Source organism: Spea bombifrons, chromosome 1 (assembly GCF_027358695.1).
Source record: "Spea bombifrons isolate aSpeBom1 chromosome 1, aSpeBom1.2.pri, whole genome shotgun sequence".
NCBI lineage: Eukaryota > Metazoa > Chordata > Amphibia > Anura > Pelobatidae > Spea > Spea bombifrons.
Window position 1 is genome coordinate 150,817,237 of NC_071087.1, and position 15,573 is coordinate 150,832,809.

General features: G+C 38.1%; 1 protein-coding gene across 1 annotated transcript in view; it reads left to right on the forward strand.

Annotated features, from left to right (window-relative positions):
* The window catches only part of HCN1 (hyperpolarization activated cyclic nucleotide gated potassium channel 1), a 130,945-nt gene that overhangs the window by 106,514 nt on the left and 8,858 nt on the right, over positions 1–15,573 (forward strand). The window contains exons 5-6 of the mRNA XM_053448076.1: positions 11,097–11,243; positions 15,067–15,307. Of these exons, the coding sequence (XP_053304051.1) occupies positions 11,097–11,243; positions 15,067–15,307 (388 nt within the window). The remainder of the gene's footprint in view (positions 1–11,096; positions 11,244–15,066; positions 15,308–15,573) is intronic.

Sequence of the window (15,573 nt, forward strand, 5' to 3'; positions counted from 1 at the left end):
AAGGGCAAAGATAAATCAGAAGGAATGAATGAATGAATGAATGAAGAGACAATATGTTGTTTAACCATAAAACACTGCACTGCTACTACAGTATCAATGCTTTTCTTTATCTAATATTACTTCATTTTTATTTGAACATTTTCCTGTAATAATACATATCCTGTAGACACAATCAGAAAACGTAAATGTGAACGCTAATAGAAAACATGCTGTGTTATATATTATTTCCAAAGCTCCGCTATCAGCATATTATTTTACAGGTGCATTCTCAAAATAGCCACAGAAACTGCAAACAAAGACTGTTCTAGTTTGCCAAATTCAAAATGGAAAAAATAGTCTTAGCATGGCATATTAGTAACAGAGCCCCAATTAGCAGCCCTGGTGTCAGGCATCTATCCGTCACTTTTGGCACATACAAGGAATATATTGATATTATATATATTATGACACACCACATTGGATGACTTTCAGATAAAGGTACCATTGATTTGATGGTAGTGGTATTGGTGTAGTGGTGTATATGTGTGCAAGTTTCTCAACTCTTTTGGAGAAGGGGGAGGGGAAAGCCATTCGCTGTCACCCTCTATAGGGATCACTTGCTGGCTTCATGTTTAGGGTTGTTTGCAAGACAGCATAAAAGACATTAGGAATATTTATTTTAACTTTTCATCTTTGTACAGCGCTCTTTTAGTTTTTGTTTGTATAATGCCTAATAAAGATACCTAAGTAGTGTTAAAAAGCTTGCAGTCAATTAAGTGAGCCAATAAATACCGTATTTGCTCGTATTTGCTCGACCCCCCAAAATCTGAGGGGCTACTTTGCCGCTCAGATATGCCTTATACCTCCCTGTATGCCATTCTGCCCTCCAGATATGCCTTATACCCCCTATTTACCACTCTGCCCCCTCTGATATGCCTTATACCCCCTATACCCCAACTTACTGATGCATCTCCAGACTTGTCCCCCGTGCTCCAGACTCCCTGGTGTCGAGTGGGGGCAGCCGATGAACTGAGCACCGGAAGGTCATGTGACGCCAGTGCTCCGTCATGGAAGTGTCGGGTAGCAGCGGAGGTTGTCTGCACGCATCGCGCAGACGTTCACCGGCTGCCAGAGAAGAGACTTTTTGCTGAGCATTTGTATATCACTAAATGTCAAAAAATCTCTTTCTAAATCAAATTGTTTCAAAAAAATGTGTTATACTGCTTCTAAAGGTCCCTACATAAATAGGTCACAACACATAAAAAGACCTATTCCCTGAAACAAAAGTGCCTCTCTTTTGCCCTCGAAATGTTGGGAGCTATGCAGGAACACTGCTTTTAAAAGATTCTAAAATTATACACATATGAGCAACAAACACAGATGGCTGGCCTGATTCATTTAGATATCTCCAACCGAGTGTTTAATAATTCTAGCAGAAGATTTACTTGCTCCTGGTAGGGAGCTAAAATATAATTTGTTTTGGGCCTTTGGTAAAAGTAGACTTTCAAGACCCTTCTAAAAAAAAGCTCGAATATATATTATACTTGCAAAATTGCCACTATTTATATTTTTGGACAAGGGGTTGTCATAGCCTATTTTATCTTTGAACATTGTAGTGAATTACCATGAATGAGATTCTATCTACATTTTGATGTGGTATGGAGACAACAAGGACAAATCTATGCATTCATAATACTTGGTTAGTATTTCAATTCTTCTGGGTCTTTCATTAGCCGTACACATATGTCATGTCCCTTATCTATAAGATCTCGGTACTTTAAGATTATATATTTATTAATAGAGTGTAGCCGATTTTTGTTTTGTTTATTTTAATTCTTTGAAGTCCAGGGCAAACTGTGCTTCTACCGTCAATGGGAAAAAGGTGCCAAGTGCTCCAAGTGGGTTTAAGGCTAGAGGGAAACCATGTCCTCAATCTTCTTCTTTTGGGGCTACAGTGCCCCTATGGGGATATGCAGCTCCTTCCTTCTCTCCCAGACCAAAGTCACTGGAGGGCCAGATCTTCTAGGGTCTCCCCCGAAAGGCAGACACATAGAATTATTCAAGGAGGTATGGTGGCCAAAAGGCTCAACCAAAATACAGAGCCTTCGGTGCCCCTGCAAGTGGGTTTAAGGCTAGAGGGAAACCATGTCCTCAATCTTCTTCTTTTGGGGCTACAGTGCCCCTAAGGGGATATGCAGCTCCTTCCTTCCCTCCCAGACCAAAGTCACTGGAGGGCCAGATCTTCTAGGGTCTCACCCGAAAGGCAGACACATAGAATTATTCAAGGAGGGATGGTGGCCAAAAGGCACCACCAAAATACAGAGTCTTCGGTGCCCCTGCACAAACACATAAACATTAGTGAGTATAAACCAAAGAGCTCTGCAATCATACTACAGCTTTTAGTCTATCACAGGTACTTATTCAATCAAACAGCAGATACTGTAGCACTATTACAATAGAGGGACATTGAAAATTAACAATAACATCAAAATTGACAATGTATAATTTTTCGATTAGGTTAACACATGTTCACACTTATGGGCCCATCAGGAGAAGCGATCCATCCTCTTGTGAGTTTATGATCTATTAGGAGGTTGAGGGGGAATGAGATGGAAACAGAGGGACTGTTTGGGTTTCAAGTATTGTAGCAAGTGGCAAAATAGAGGGGGTGATATTTGTATTTAATCCCTGTCCAGTTCGGCTTCATCCAGCTCCCATATGGGAGAGATACATCTGGGCTAGATTACCTGGGTAGTTTCCAGACACGCTATAAGGAAGACTATTCCAACTGGCTCATAATAGGTACCATGGGTCCATAGCAGATTGAAACCATTTTAGAGACTATGAAAACATTCTTGAAATATTTAGTGGGCAAATGCCCTTAGTCTAGTTGTTCTTTTTTTAATAAAATATATAAAGCGTATAATTTTCTGACCATCTGTGTTTTGTATAACATGGGACTCTTTCAAGGTTAGAGTAAAATGGCAAGACTCCAGAACATCAGAAAAGATGAATAACAAGTCTGTTTGGGCCGGTGGGATGCCTGGTTTTATTGCCTGATGGTTATAATCCAAAATAGCAAAGGACGAACATCGTAATATATTAGGTTGTTGCCCGAGCTGTAGAGGAACCATATGCTGTTTTAACAGAAAGTATTAACAACAATTGTAAATGTTGTCTTTTCTGTGGATTAAAGAGGCAGTAATGCACAGAATGTTTTCAGGAATCAGTGAAGCAAACCATGTTTTTTTCTACCAAGCAGTGCTTCACTCGCTGCATTTACCCCCCGCCAGTGCTTTTGTAGGCCTGTTGTTTCCTCTTCTGGCACAATGGCAGGGGTTTTGTATGCCCACCATCCTTTAGCTGCTCCCTGAGTGCACTGCACTTGTTCCCCAGTTATGTTTGCGTAAATTTTAATAATAATCCCTGCAAACCATAGAACCAACCCTGGTTCTCCTCATTCCTCCCCATTTCCACCAACATTGAACTCTGTTTTTCCTCATTTTTTCCTCAGAACTCCCACCACCCCGCCCAACATTTTCTAAATATCGCATTACCTATCTAAGGAAATCCTTCCTAACGTTGTATCTTAAACCCGCTATAATTACTTTATTTTATTAACCTTTATGTGTCATCTGTTATTTATACTCTTAAACTCTTCAATCTTCACCTCGCAACCATGAAGCCTCCCGGAGGCGGCAACATAGCGAGCAACATAATTGTGTAAATATAGAGGCTGAAAATTGCGCCTGCCATACCATACAGAAGCCACATATTGCCGAAAAGCCTGCAAAATGCGACCTGGAGGGCTGTGAAGAAAGAATTTTCCAACGGAGGGAACCAGGATGTAAGAACATCCATTAAAAACTTCACAGAAGTTCCAGCACATTGTTTCACCGAGCACATGCCTACCAAGCATACATTAACCCCCCCACGCCATTCAATGCTCCTTTTATTTCACCTCTCTTTATTTCTAAACTGCCCCCTTTCATAATATCCAGGCTGATTATTTCTCCAGCACTTCAAATGCCTTTTAAACTTTTACATGTAATTTTATCAGCGGAGCATCCAATATAATCAGCGGGTCCAGTCAGAAGGGGCATTCAACTGGTTGCTATGTGACAAGAGTCATTTGCGAAAATGTACCTATTGTGAAATTGGAAATAGATATGAATATAAAAAAAAATATCAAAAGATGGAAAAAATAAGATTTCTGTAACAATTTCATGAGAATAAAATAACCTCAATTTATGTAAAGATTTTCAATTCTAGACTGCTTGTTCTAAGCACAGCTTTCCGAATGCCCCCCACGTTTGTTTTATAAAGAAGTAGTCATTGATTTGAGTTTCGAGAGCTGAAAATGATTGTGGCTACGGGCGCTTTGAAGCACGGCAGCAGAGCCTCATAAACAGTTTTTTTTTTTTTTAGATAAGCTCAGCAGCGCAAGAGATCAGGAAAATGAGAACAAAACAAGTGAAAACAAGCAAGCAAAAAATAGAGGCCGAGCCACGCAGGAAAACCTGCACAACAAAGATAGGGACTGGCTCGTATAGGCCTTTAGAAACAAACAATCTGTGTCTTCATCAAACTATAATAGATGCCTTGTATTACGTCTACAAAAAAACTGGATTTTTATTCTAATACGATTAAACTAAAATAAACATGGCAAAATTCCATTCCCAGGTATGATAGTGACATTATATTATAGATGCAAGGAATTTGGTATGGGTTTTGCATCTATAATATAATGTCACTATCATACCTGGGAATGGAATTTTGCCATGGATACTCGGGAAATCAGAACTGAATCCCGGGCCTGCAGGTCCGTGTGTTTAATCTGCAGATGATGTAGCAGCATTGGGGCCACCACTTACTGCCCAGAGCCTAATTCTTCTAGCCAACTTCAACTCTTTTGGAATTATGGCTAGCCCTTCATCCCTAACCAAAGAATAGACTGGAAGCTCATTTGAGCGGGGCCTCCTCACCTGTTGTTTCTGTAAGTCAAATTGTTATGTTATATACTACGTTATGTCCTGTCTACCCATTGTGCAGCGCTACGGAGTTTGATGGGGCTATATAAAACAATAAATAATAATAATACCCGCCCTACTTCCTATATGTAGATGAGGAGGGAGCGCTTGAGTGCAGGCCAGGCTTGGGACATTACCAGGCATTATACGTATTGGCAAGACAACCTATGTATGACTTTATTCCAAGTTATTGACGATTACCGCATGGATACGGTTACATAGGCTGGAGAAAAAAAAAGATGCATCACATTCAAGTTTCTAAGCATTTGCCTAACTGCATTAATCTAGTAGCAGGAAACGAAACATCCTTAAATCTCTTTAATCCATACTAAAATGTCTTCATTGCCCAAGGGGAGAACAATCCCTGGATGAACTGCTATGTTCTTCTTCTTTTTTTTTCTGCCAAGAAAAATCCAGTTCATTCATGAAATCTTCCTCCTACCTTAATTGCCATCATAGGGAGTACATTCAAGAGCTTCTTATTTATTGAGTGATTTGCTTTGGCTCAGACGTATAAATCTAAATCTCCAGGTAGTAATGAGAAGGAGAACAAGAGTCTTATAAGAGTGATTTCAATAAACGGTTGTAATATTTTAATATATGGATTTAAGATATGGATTTTAGTATATATATATGGTTTCCAATTTTATCAAAAGCCAATGAAATGTAATAAATTATTATAGACTATGTGCAAAGTGCATGCCTGGCCTCTTCAAGCGCATATATCGAAAATTTGTAAATAAGTGCTCGACGTTAATAGCGAAAAAGTCTTTTACTACAGCCAAGTCCTTCTTGCCAACGATCAATATGGTTGTAGGTGCTTGATTGTTCAGATATGGACAAAGTGATCAAGTGCATCCACCTCTTGTACTGTTTGTTCTTTAGGTTGTCTGTTTTATTTATTTGAATGAGGAGGGAGAAAGATGTTGAAAAGAGTGACATAATCAAATAATGCACCAAGCATTTGAAGAGAATTAGATTAGAATTCTACGTATATGTTTATTATTTCTTTGAAATACATACGGATTTCTTGGTATCTATACATGCCAGATAATGTTCTGATCTGATTCTAACGTCTTCTAAACTGACAGATAAAAAATGTATTGGTTATTGGTGACATCAAGGGTTGCACTTACGAAATGTTAATGGCCGTCACAGCGCTCCTTTCTGCTGATTTCAAAAATAAATGGAACAGCCTTCCATCAAAAGTGGTAAAATCTAATGTATCGAGGGAATTTAAATATGCATGGGATAGGCATAAAGCTATATTGAATCTAAGACAAGACCAAGAACTGATCTACCATCAAATTCTATGTCAACATTATTAGATGAAAGCAATAGAATGTCCTGGGCTTTAAGGTATCATTGTATCTTATTTCAAAATATTTTATTTTGACCAATATTTCAAAGCCCAGGTGTCTAAAAAAGTTATACCGTAATTGCTCGTATTTGCAGACCTTCCCCGACTGTCAGAGATCAGAGTTCCCCGCACCGGTGCGGGGAACTCTGATTTCTGACAGCCGGGGAAGGTCTGCGCGATGGACACAGACAACCCCCGCTGCTAGCCACACCTCCTTCCTGCTGCAGCGGAAGTTGTCTACGCGAATTGCGTAGACATCTACATGCTGCCCCAGCTACACACCGGGGACTCAGAAGTACCGGTAAGTGGGGGGGGGGGAGACAGGAGGATCCAGGTCCCCTGCAGCTGCGGGGGATCTGGATCTTAGTCGTCTCATAGTCAGACCTATTTGAGGTCTGATTATAAGACGACCCTAATTATAGGACGAGGGGTATTTTTCAGAGCATTTGCTCTGAAAAAAACCTCGTCTTATAATCGAGCAAATACGGTATAACTCATGGGGAGGACACGACATGATGGCAGTGCTTGTTTTGCCCCCCCTTTACCCACAATGCAAGTGGTTTGAGGGCCTCCGATACATCCTGACCTCCAAAACACTGTTTTTTAAATCAAAATGGGATGTACCATTAGTCTCTGCAAACCTTGTTTTTGCCTGGTAGTTTAAGAACCTGGTATATTCTGGATCGAAGAATTGTATGGCAGTGATTACATAGCAGTATGCAGCTATCCATGTGAGATAATATAGGTGTTTCAATCATTTCTCAGCATGAGTGACAGCCTCTCAATTTTTTGGGGTGAAAACATGAATTTCATTCACTGTGTACAGTTTATTTGTTCTCTGCTGCTCCGCTGTAGGTAAATTGCCTTGTGTCAACTTCGATAAGTCACACTATTCATTTTGGTATTTTTATTGTTGTTCTTTTACTTTATATTCATAGAAAATCAGATGTGTTCAGATTAAATCTATCATATAATACAGGTCTTAAAGCAGAAACAGCGTGCCAATTTAAAAAAAAAATGCAGAAAAGAAGGGACTTATTTTATAATATTAATTTACTAGGTGAAATTTTTGTGTGAAAGTGAATTATATGCAGCTGAGGATAAGTCAATGAAGCTGTAATGTAGATAATGTACTGTGTAATTACTGGATTGTTGCCCATTTGTAAAATACAGAGCACATGAAAAAAAAAAAAGCAGTCACAAGCTAACTCCAAAAGAAAAAATACAAAAATAGCAAAATACAAGAGAGCAAAGTGTGTTTATCTTATCATTAAAGCCCAGCGCTTGCTGCTTCTATGCGCAGAACACAACACTTCCAATTCGATAGAAGGAAATGTTCAGATTTACATTATCTCGCAACAACCACCCAAAGTTACCTATGTCAACACCTACACAACCGTTAGGCCTTGAGTGGGTTTCATTAAGCTAAGGATAGGCCTAAAGGAGGAGAGGACAGACATATAGCAAGAGACAGGGAAGCAGTGGGTATAGGTTGAGTGATTTGTTCATAAAATATACACTTTTGCGCATCTCGCAAGCACTACCTCCACAATGTTTGGCTGTGTGAATGAGTGGGATTGAGGATACTCTTTTTGGTGGATCTAATAAATGTGCCACGCACGTCTCAATGTCAATAAACTTTATGTGATTGTCCAAATATAACAACTGTTTTGGGGTCACTGTTCCTTCGCAACGTGTTCTGGTACAGCTGTCTAGTTGCTATCAAGATCTGTCACACTGCTATTTACACTTTGTGTTGAGTAATGTACATGACCTGCATTCTCTATAGAAAAGGGACAGCAACGTTATAAGGTAGATATTTCTGTGTTTAGGGCATGTTGTATGCTAAGCACATCCGTTATCCAGAAAATCTAGCAGACGACTACCCTGAGAGGTTCCATTCTGTGAACAGAGGATTAAACCCAAATGGAAGCTTCATGTGTATTTCCAGGAAAGACAGCAAACACATTATGTATTCATGTTAACTTCAAAGGCCACTTGGGTATTAATGAGATGTACATTTTTCCAATTAACGTATGTATGGCCCTCATGCTAACAAGGGGTAATCCTGACGTGTGCTGTTGATGACCTGATCATGTTGGGCCAGCTTGACCATAGCCTGCTTCTGCTGGATGGAAGGAAAATATATATATATCTTGCCTTTCTTTGTCATACTTGTGACTACTTTAGGCATGGCCCTGGAGCACAGGGAGCCAGATATTCCCAGCATGCATTAATTAGCGGAGTTAGATGTTTTGAAATGGACAACAAATAATAGCTTCTGAAGTCCAGCGATGGCTTTGTTACTGTAAGCATGTGGCCTTGTATGGCTGATGGAGACATGCATATGTTAACCTTAACCCATAACCTAGGTTCTGTATATGTGTGGTCTTGCCTTTGCCTTCAGCATACAGCTTGTATCCCAGACTCGGCTGGCACCCATAATCACTGGATGGAGGGTCCGTCTGGCATGTGCCTGGTTGTACGGCAGCTGCATCCCAGTGTGGACTCCCACCCACAGCCAAATCTTGGGCAACTTCCCAAATACTACCTGTAAATATTATTAAATTCTGTTATTTTATCTGTTTACTATGGCTACTTATGCTTAACAGTCTTTGTGATGTTGCTTACCTTCAGAATCGATTTGAGATCAATATGTCCTATGTCTCCTCAGCCATAACTTCTTTTGTTGTCACAATAATCTCATAGCATATGTGATAATTCTTTTTGTGATTTTCGGATGCTTTAACGATGGAGGGTGGGTTATGTGTTGTTGCTGATTTGTGGATACCTATCCTGTAGATATATGTTGTTGTTAGTTGCAAGAAATATTGCATTGGCATTCACATGAAATGTGTCCAAACAGTTACAGTAAGGGTGTGCAATTGTTGACACTGTATGTCTAAAATTGGTAATGATATACTTTTTATCACTCACTAAATATGTCCAAGGTGATTGTTGTATCTTTCTACAGTGAGTAGAAGTTCATTAGAAAAGTCTTGTGAATCCTATATGACGGGTTTGATGATCTGGAATGTACGGGCAATTTCTTTTTTCTTTTATTCGTTTTAGATGGTTAGTTTCAGCTAGTAGTGTTCAGAAAGCACAATCGCTATCGGAGTGTAAATTGTAAAACATGCATTTTTAACCACTATTAACACCAGTCAAGGTTACAGGGAGAATAGATTCAAGCCCATTATTTATTAAAGGCAGTGAGATAAAGCAAGTCATAACTCATAGCAACCCACAATGCAGAATGTGCCAAGCTTGTGTCTGCTATAGTCTTATATACTTTGATAAATAGTTATGCTCAATTTAACTTTTCAGCTATACTTTTTTTTACCATCTATTTACATTTACAAAGTTAATTGACAGATTACCAAGAACATTTGTACAATACAAACATTGGAGTGCATTTATGACATTGCATTCCTAAAATGATAAATTAACTTCACTTTATGTAGGCAGGGGATTAATTTCCTCCAGGGCTGCTCTGATTTAAATAATTTTGGCATGCAGTTCCACACATAGCCACTAGAGTTGCATGGACGTTAGGTGGCATTTACATGATGATTAGATCATCTGTGTGGTCTTTTTGGAGTATGCACTCCTCCTGAAAATGTGTTTTAGGGTCACATAGAGTTTGTTGATGGCCAAAAGTGTTACGGGCTGCTTTATCACTGGGCCACTTGGCGGCACCTGCCCCCTGTACTGAATGTTATAAGCCATTCATTCCAGAGGATTACTATGTGAGTTCCATATATGTTGTTACCTAATATTATTTGTGTCAGACTATCACCAAAACTCAATCTCCAAGAGGTGCATGAGTCTCTACATTTTCAGAAGGGCCCCTCCTACAGACAGCTTCATTGTTTTGTTGCTTGTGTCTGCCGCCAGGCCCCAAGTAAGCAAAACAGTATGGGGAAGTCTACAAGCTCCTTCCAAATGACATATGCAAGCATTGCTCCCTTCAAGTGGCCTTTTATTTCACTCATTCTCTTTTGCTGTTGCTTCCAAATTAACATATTCCTTACTTCTAAAAGGCCCCTCTTGCTTTTTATATCTATGTATTAGCCCTCATATTAACAAAAACAAACAGGACAGACCAGTCCTCATCTTTCTTTAAAATGTCCTTCTCATTCATGTCTTCCCTATGTAATACTATTTTCTTATAGCTGGGTTTAATGTCGTAATGGTCTCATTTACAACTTAATTTTTTGCCTTTTTGGTATTTTCCACACATTGCAAAAGGGAGTTCTCATTTTCAAGTACAGTCTATATGTGTTGTCACAGTTTGTGGCAATTCAAGTATCAACATGTTAACATGTTCATTAACAGTACAGTTGAACTTGAGTAGACCAAAGTTACATCAAATTAGATTAGTCTGATCTGAAGCTATAGTTCACTGTTTTAAAACTTTAAAACCCCTTTATCAGAAAAAAAAATCATTAGTATTTGCAGCAGATGGTGTTGGATTCTATTGCTAAAATTACCCATATCTCACCAAAGCCTAGTCTTTAAATGATTTGGTTCTGGTTAGCTATTTTATGCTTTTTTTGGGGGGGGGGGATCCTCCATCCCAGCGTCTACTGTATCAGTATAAGCCTGATCAACAAAAATCTTTGTTCATCTATTTGATATTGCTTTCAACGGGATGATTGCAGCTAAAGAGAGGATTCTATTTTTCTAAATAAAACGCTAATGTATATGTATATCTTTTTTTACAGTACAAGCAAGTAGAACAATACATGTCATTTCACAAATTGCCTTCTGACATGAGACAGAAGATACATGACTATTATGAGCACCGATATCAAGGGAAGATATTTGATGAGGACAACATTCTGAATGAGCTCAATGATCCATTGAGAGAGGTAAGAATCTTCATATTTTGATTGCAATATATAACATAATATATATTTTATTCAGTACTTCTTGCATACTACACTTACTGCAGAATCTTGCTGCCAGCTCTCAAAGGGTAATATTTTAGATTGCATTAATATATAACTATTAAAAACCAGACAGAGCTTTAATAGCAATGGAATAAGATTTTCTATACCTAAACCTTAAATAGATAATGTGAGTGTCCCGGGACTAACCAGTTAAATTGTAAGTGTTTGGAAGCTTTTGGGTTCAGAGCTGGGATATTTATAAGCAGATCTGATGTGTGGCTTTGGGGGCATTGCAGGGCACAAATAAGGAAAATAATTAGCGTCCTATGTTCAGGATAATAAGGCAAGCCCTGCAAAAAATGGAGGCTTGTCAAGCTTCTTGGAGAAGGTTTCTGTGCAGTCTGGATGTGGAATCCCTCTACTTGACCAATGACTAGAAGCAGAGGAGACAGTTTCAAGAATCAAACAGCATTCATTCTCAGGCCGCTTTACTTAATTTAAAACGTTATTCTCTTGTACACCAACAAAATATAGGTCCTAGGAACAGCGATGGGCACGTGTTGTGCCTCTTCCTTTGTGAATATGTATCTGGGTATCTTACAATATGATTTCTTATGCACATGATAAGAGGATATTTGACAATAAGGGTAGAGATATAGAGGCTATATTGTTGAAAAGGGTAGGTAAGGGTCAGGAGTTGGCACAGTGGGGCAACAGATGGGATAAGAAATTTAGTCTACAACACATGTTCAGAATGAGTTGGAGTAGTGAGTGGTGGGAGAAGGGGAGGCCAGTTAGTATGGAGCTGCAATAATACTGCTTGTACGTCACATGGGAATTAATTGGTATTTTAGTAGACTCTTGTGTGACAAAACCAGAGTTGGGCTGTTGTGGATATCTTAACAATGATTGAGATATCAGAAATGGGGCATGTACGAGACGTGGGCAATAAGCAAACACTCTTGGAGATGTTGAGTTTAAAATTTGCAGGTGTGAAAACATTAGATTAAGAGAACCCTGGTCAAAAGACCTTACTGTTCTATGGATTATAAAGTGTGCTAAATCTTGCTCACACAATCACTAGACTGCACACAGGAAGAACAAGGATCCACAATAAATAACTAACATTTCTGCTTCTTTAAGTGAGCAGCGCAATTACAAATATTTGAAGGAATGTCTCAGTAGAGTGAAAAAGGATAAACTGGTGGAAGTTTCTCTGTCAAGGTCACAACGTTTTAGCATTTCTCCTATAAATGCTATAATTTTACCCTAATCACCCTATTAATAAAAGAATGTCCGTGTTGTCATGTACTATATTAGATCGGTCAGCTTTGTTGTTCTCCAGCACAGGAGAAGCAGTGCGTTGTAATGCATGTAGTGATCTGATGTATAATGTTGTCAGTTGGGTAGACAGCTGATCCATCATTTATACTGTACACAATTCTGGTTTTACTATTACCATTATCCAGCTACTCCGTATTTACATTGTGTTTAACATTGCACAGGATTAAACAGGACTGGTCTGGGTCTGGTTTTATACCATAAAGTAAATGCATATAAACTGAATGTTCTGTTTTTGGTGCAGCACAGTTCATATAGATTTTTAACATGACTTCTTACTGGGTTTCATGACTACCTACTAGAAACTGCTGTCCCCAGGAATCCTAAAAACTTATACTTCCCAAAATGTGAAAATATGGTAGACTAGAGTTTTTTTTCTTTTGTTTTCTAGCAGAGGATACTTTCAATATTCATTGTACCCGGTATCATGCAAATAATATACCAAAGTAATTTAAAAGAAGAAAGTTGACTAGTTAAGTACAATGGCCTTTAAATAAATCCCCTGGAAGAACATGGTGTTATTACTTCTTGTTTAACAGCTTCTTACAATGTTTCTTTTTAAAATTCTAGTTTGAGACATTTTAATATCTTTAGATTAGTTACAGCATAACCTTTTTTTCCCCAAAGTCCAGTCCGGTCTTGTCAAGGTTTGGCAGGAAGATAATTGTATAATAGTTCAACTAGAAGCTGATCAATTGAAAACGTGACTTGATTGAGACAGCATTCACTTAATCAATATTTAATGTTTCCATCTTTTCCTTCGTTCCATTGTATTAGTCAATATAAAACCTCCCACTCATCCTGGCATCTTTGTGTTTCAATTTTGTATAGCGTCTTTCACAAATCAATTTCTTTTTACTTGAATGACTGAAGCTTGAACACTGTCCATTTGGTTTAAATGTCAAAGATTTTCCAGTAGTAAAAATAATCAAAGGAAATTGTTTTAGTTGATATTGAAGGATACCTATTTCCAAAAATATACACTGTATATCAGACACATTTCAATCATTTCCTTAGTGGAACAATAAAAAGATAAAGAAAAAAAAATCTACAAAAGCGAAATAGAAATTAGTTAAAAACAGTCAATGATGAATGAAGAACAAAAGGGTGGAGGACTAGAAAAGTGTCTGTATAAAGTTAAAATAATGCTGCTCACACAAAACAGGTTTATGAGATACCTACATATATGCATAAAGTTTCAGGACCTCAGAGGTGCCTTCTTCAAATCTATTGACAGCTATCTCTATGGCTAAATGTATTATGTCTGTTGGTCCAATACCACCAAGGGCCCTACCTTGTCTGAAACCAGAATAGCTATACTATTTTCCTTGCCCTGCTAATAAATCTTACAAAATCTATAGAACATGAAAAGTTATTTTATGCATACATGATTTAAGAGGTATTTCTTTTGCTTTGGGGTTTACACCAAGTTTGTAACATTCTGTACTGTGAAACAATCCCATTCCAGTTCCTTCTACGAGGCGGATGTGAAGTAATCATACCCCACAGTGGTATATAAATCTGCTTTCTGGACCACCACGCTGTGAACTCAATAGATGTCTTTGTGTGACACCACAGACCTCTAGCACAGTGGCTTAACATGGCTTAAAGTGGCTTAAAATGGCTGGACAGATAAGGTAGATGGACGGCCATGCTCTCCTCCCTCACTACACCTCAGGCCCACCTCTATCCATCCCAATTAAAGGACACCTGAAATGTCCAGGGGTATGCATTAAGTATTTCCTGGTATTCTGGGAACAGTTACATAACTGGCCATGAGATCCTTTCAGGTTGTGTCACTTTGATGATTGCAGGAGCCACATCTCAGAATACGTACCCTTTTGGTAACATGCCTTTTATGTTTAGACAGAAGAAATTATATTACAGGCACTAATCTCATATAGTGAAATGTACATGATCCAGAACGCCTTTCATATGAACCAGTAATTAATAACAATGTCCAGCCTTTACTACTTTGATCACTATGTAAAAGGAACCAGATTCCACATGTACTGTACATGTATTCACTCTAGTTGTGATTCTCTGTCATTTATCTTCTATGATAACCCTTGTGGAAGGGGGGGGTGTCATACTTATTGCTGTTTTAACACTGATGTTGTTTATTATATCAAAAGCTTTCTTTTTTAAATACCCCTTTAATAGTTAAGATATAAGGTATTTGATAAATTAGTGGTGAAAGATAAATAATAGTTAAAGAAACACTACACATTGATATATCCTGTAATTTCCCCAATTATTGCATTCCGCAGTTGAGTATACTTAATGGTCGTACGCGTTTATAATGATTTTCAGGTTAAAATAGGCACAAGCTATAGGTAGTTCCAATAAATAAGTTATCTAAACTATACCTTTATGTTAAGTTGGCCTTTTAACCCTTTTACTGCAGATAAGATGCTGAATTTGAGATCAGTTTCATTAATCATGTTTTGTTTCATTTTAGGAAATAGTGAACTTCAACTGTCGAAAACTTGTTGCTACAATGCCCCTGTTTGCAAATGCAGACCCCAATTTTGTCACAGCCATGTTAAGCAAATTGAAGTTTGAAGTATTTCAACCCGGAGATTACATAATCCGTGAAGGAGCTGTGGGAAAAAAGATGTATTTTATTCAACATGGTGTTGCGGGCGTCATAACGAAATCCAGCAGAGAAATGAAATTAACCGATGGATCTTATTTTGGAGGTCAGTATGAAACGAATAGAACGATTTCCTCTTTCTAAGGCGTTCTCTACCAGGAGAAATGGCAAAGTATTCATGTGACTTTAAAATGGGTTATTTTTGTTGTTTAACATTTATTATGGAACTTTGTGTAATATTGTATTCCGAAAACGAATCATTTATAATCAGAATACAGAATACATGTGCAATAGTGGTTAAAATTTTCTATGTGAAAATAATTTATGGATAAGTTAGGTAAAACATAAAAAAAATTAATTGATGAAGTCATT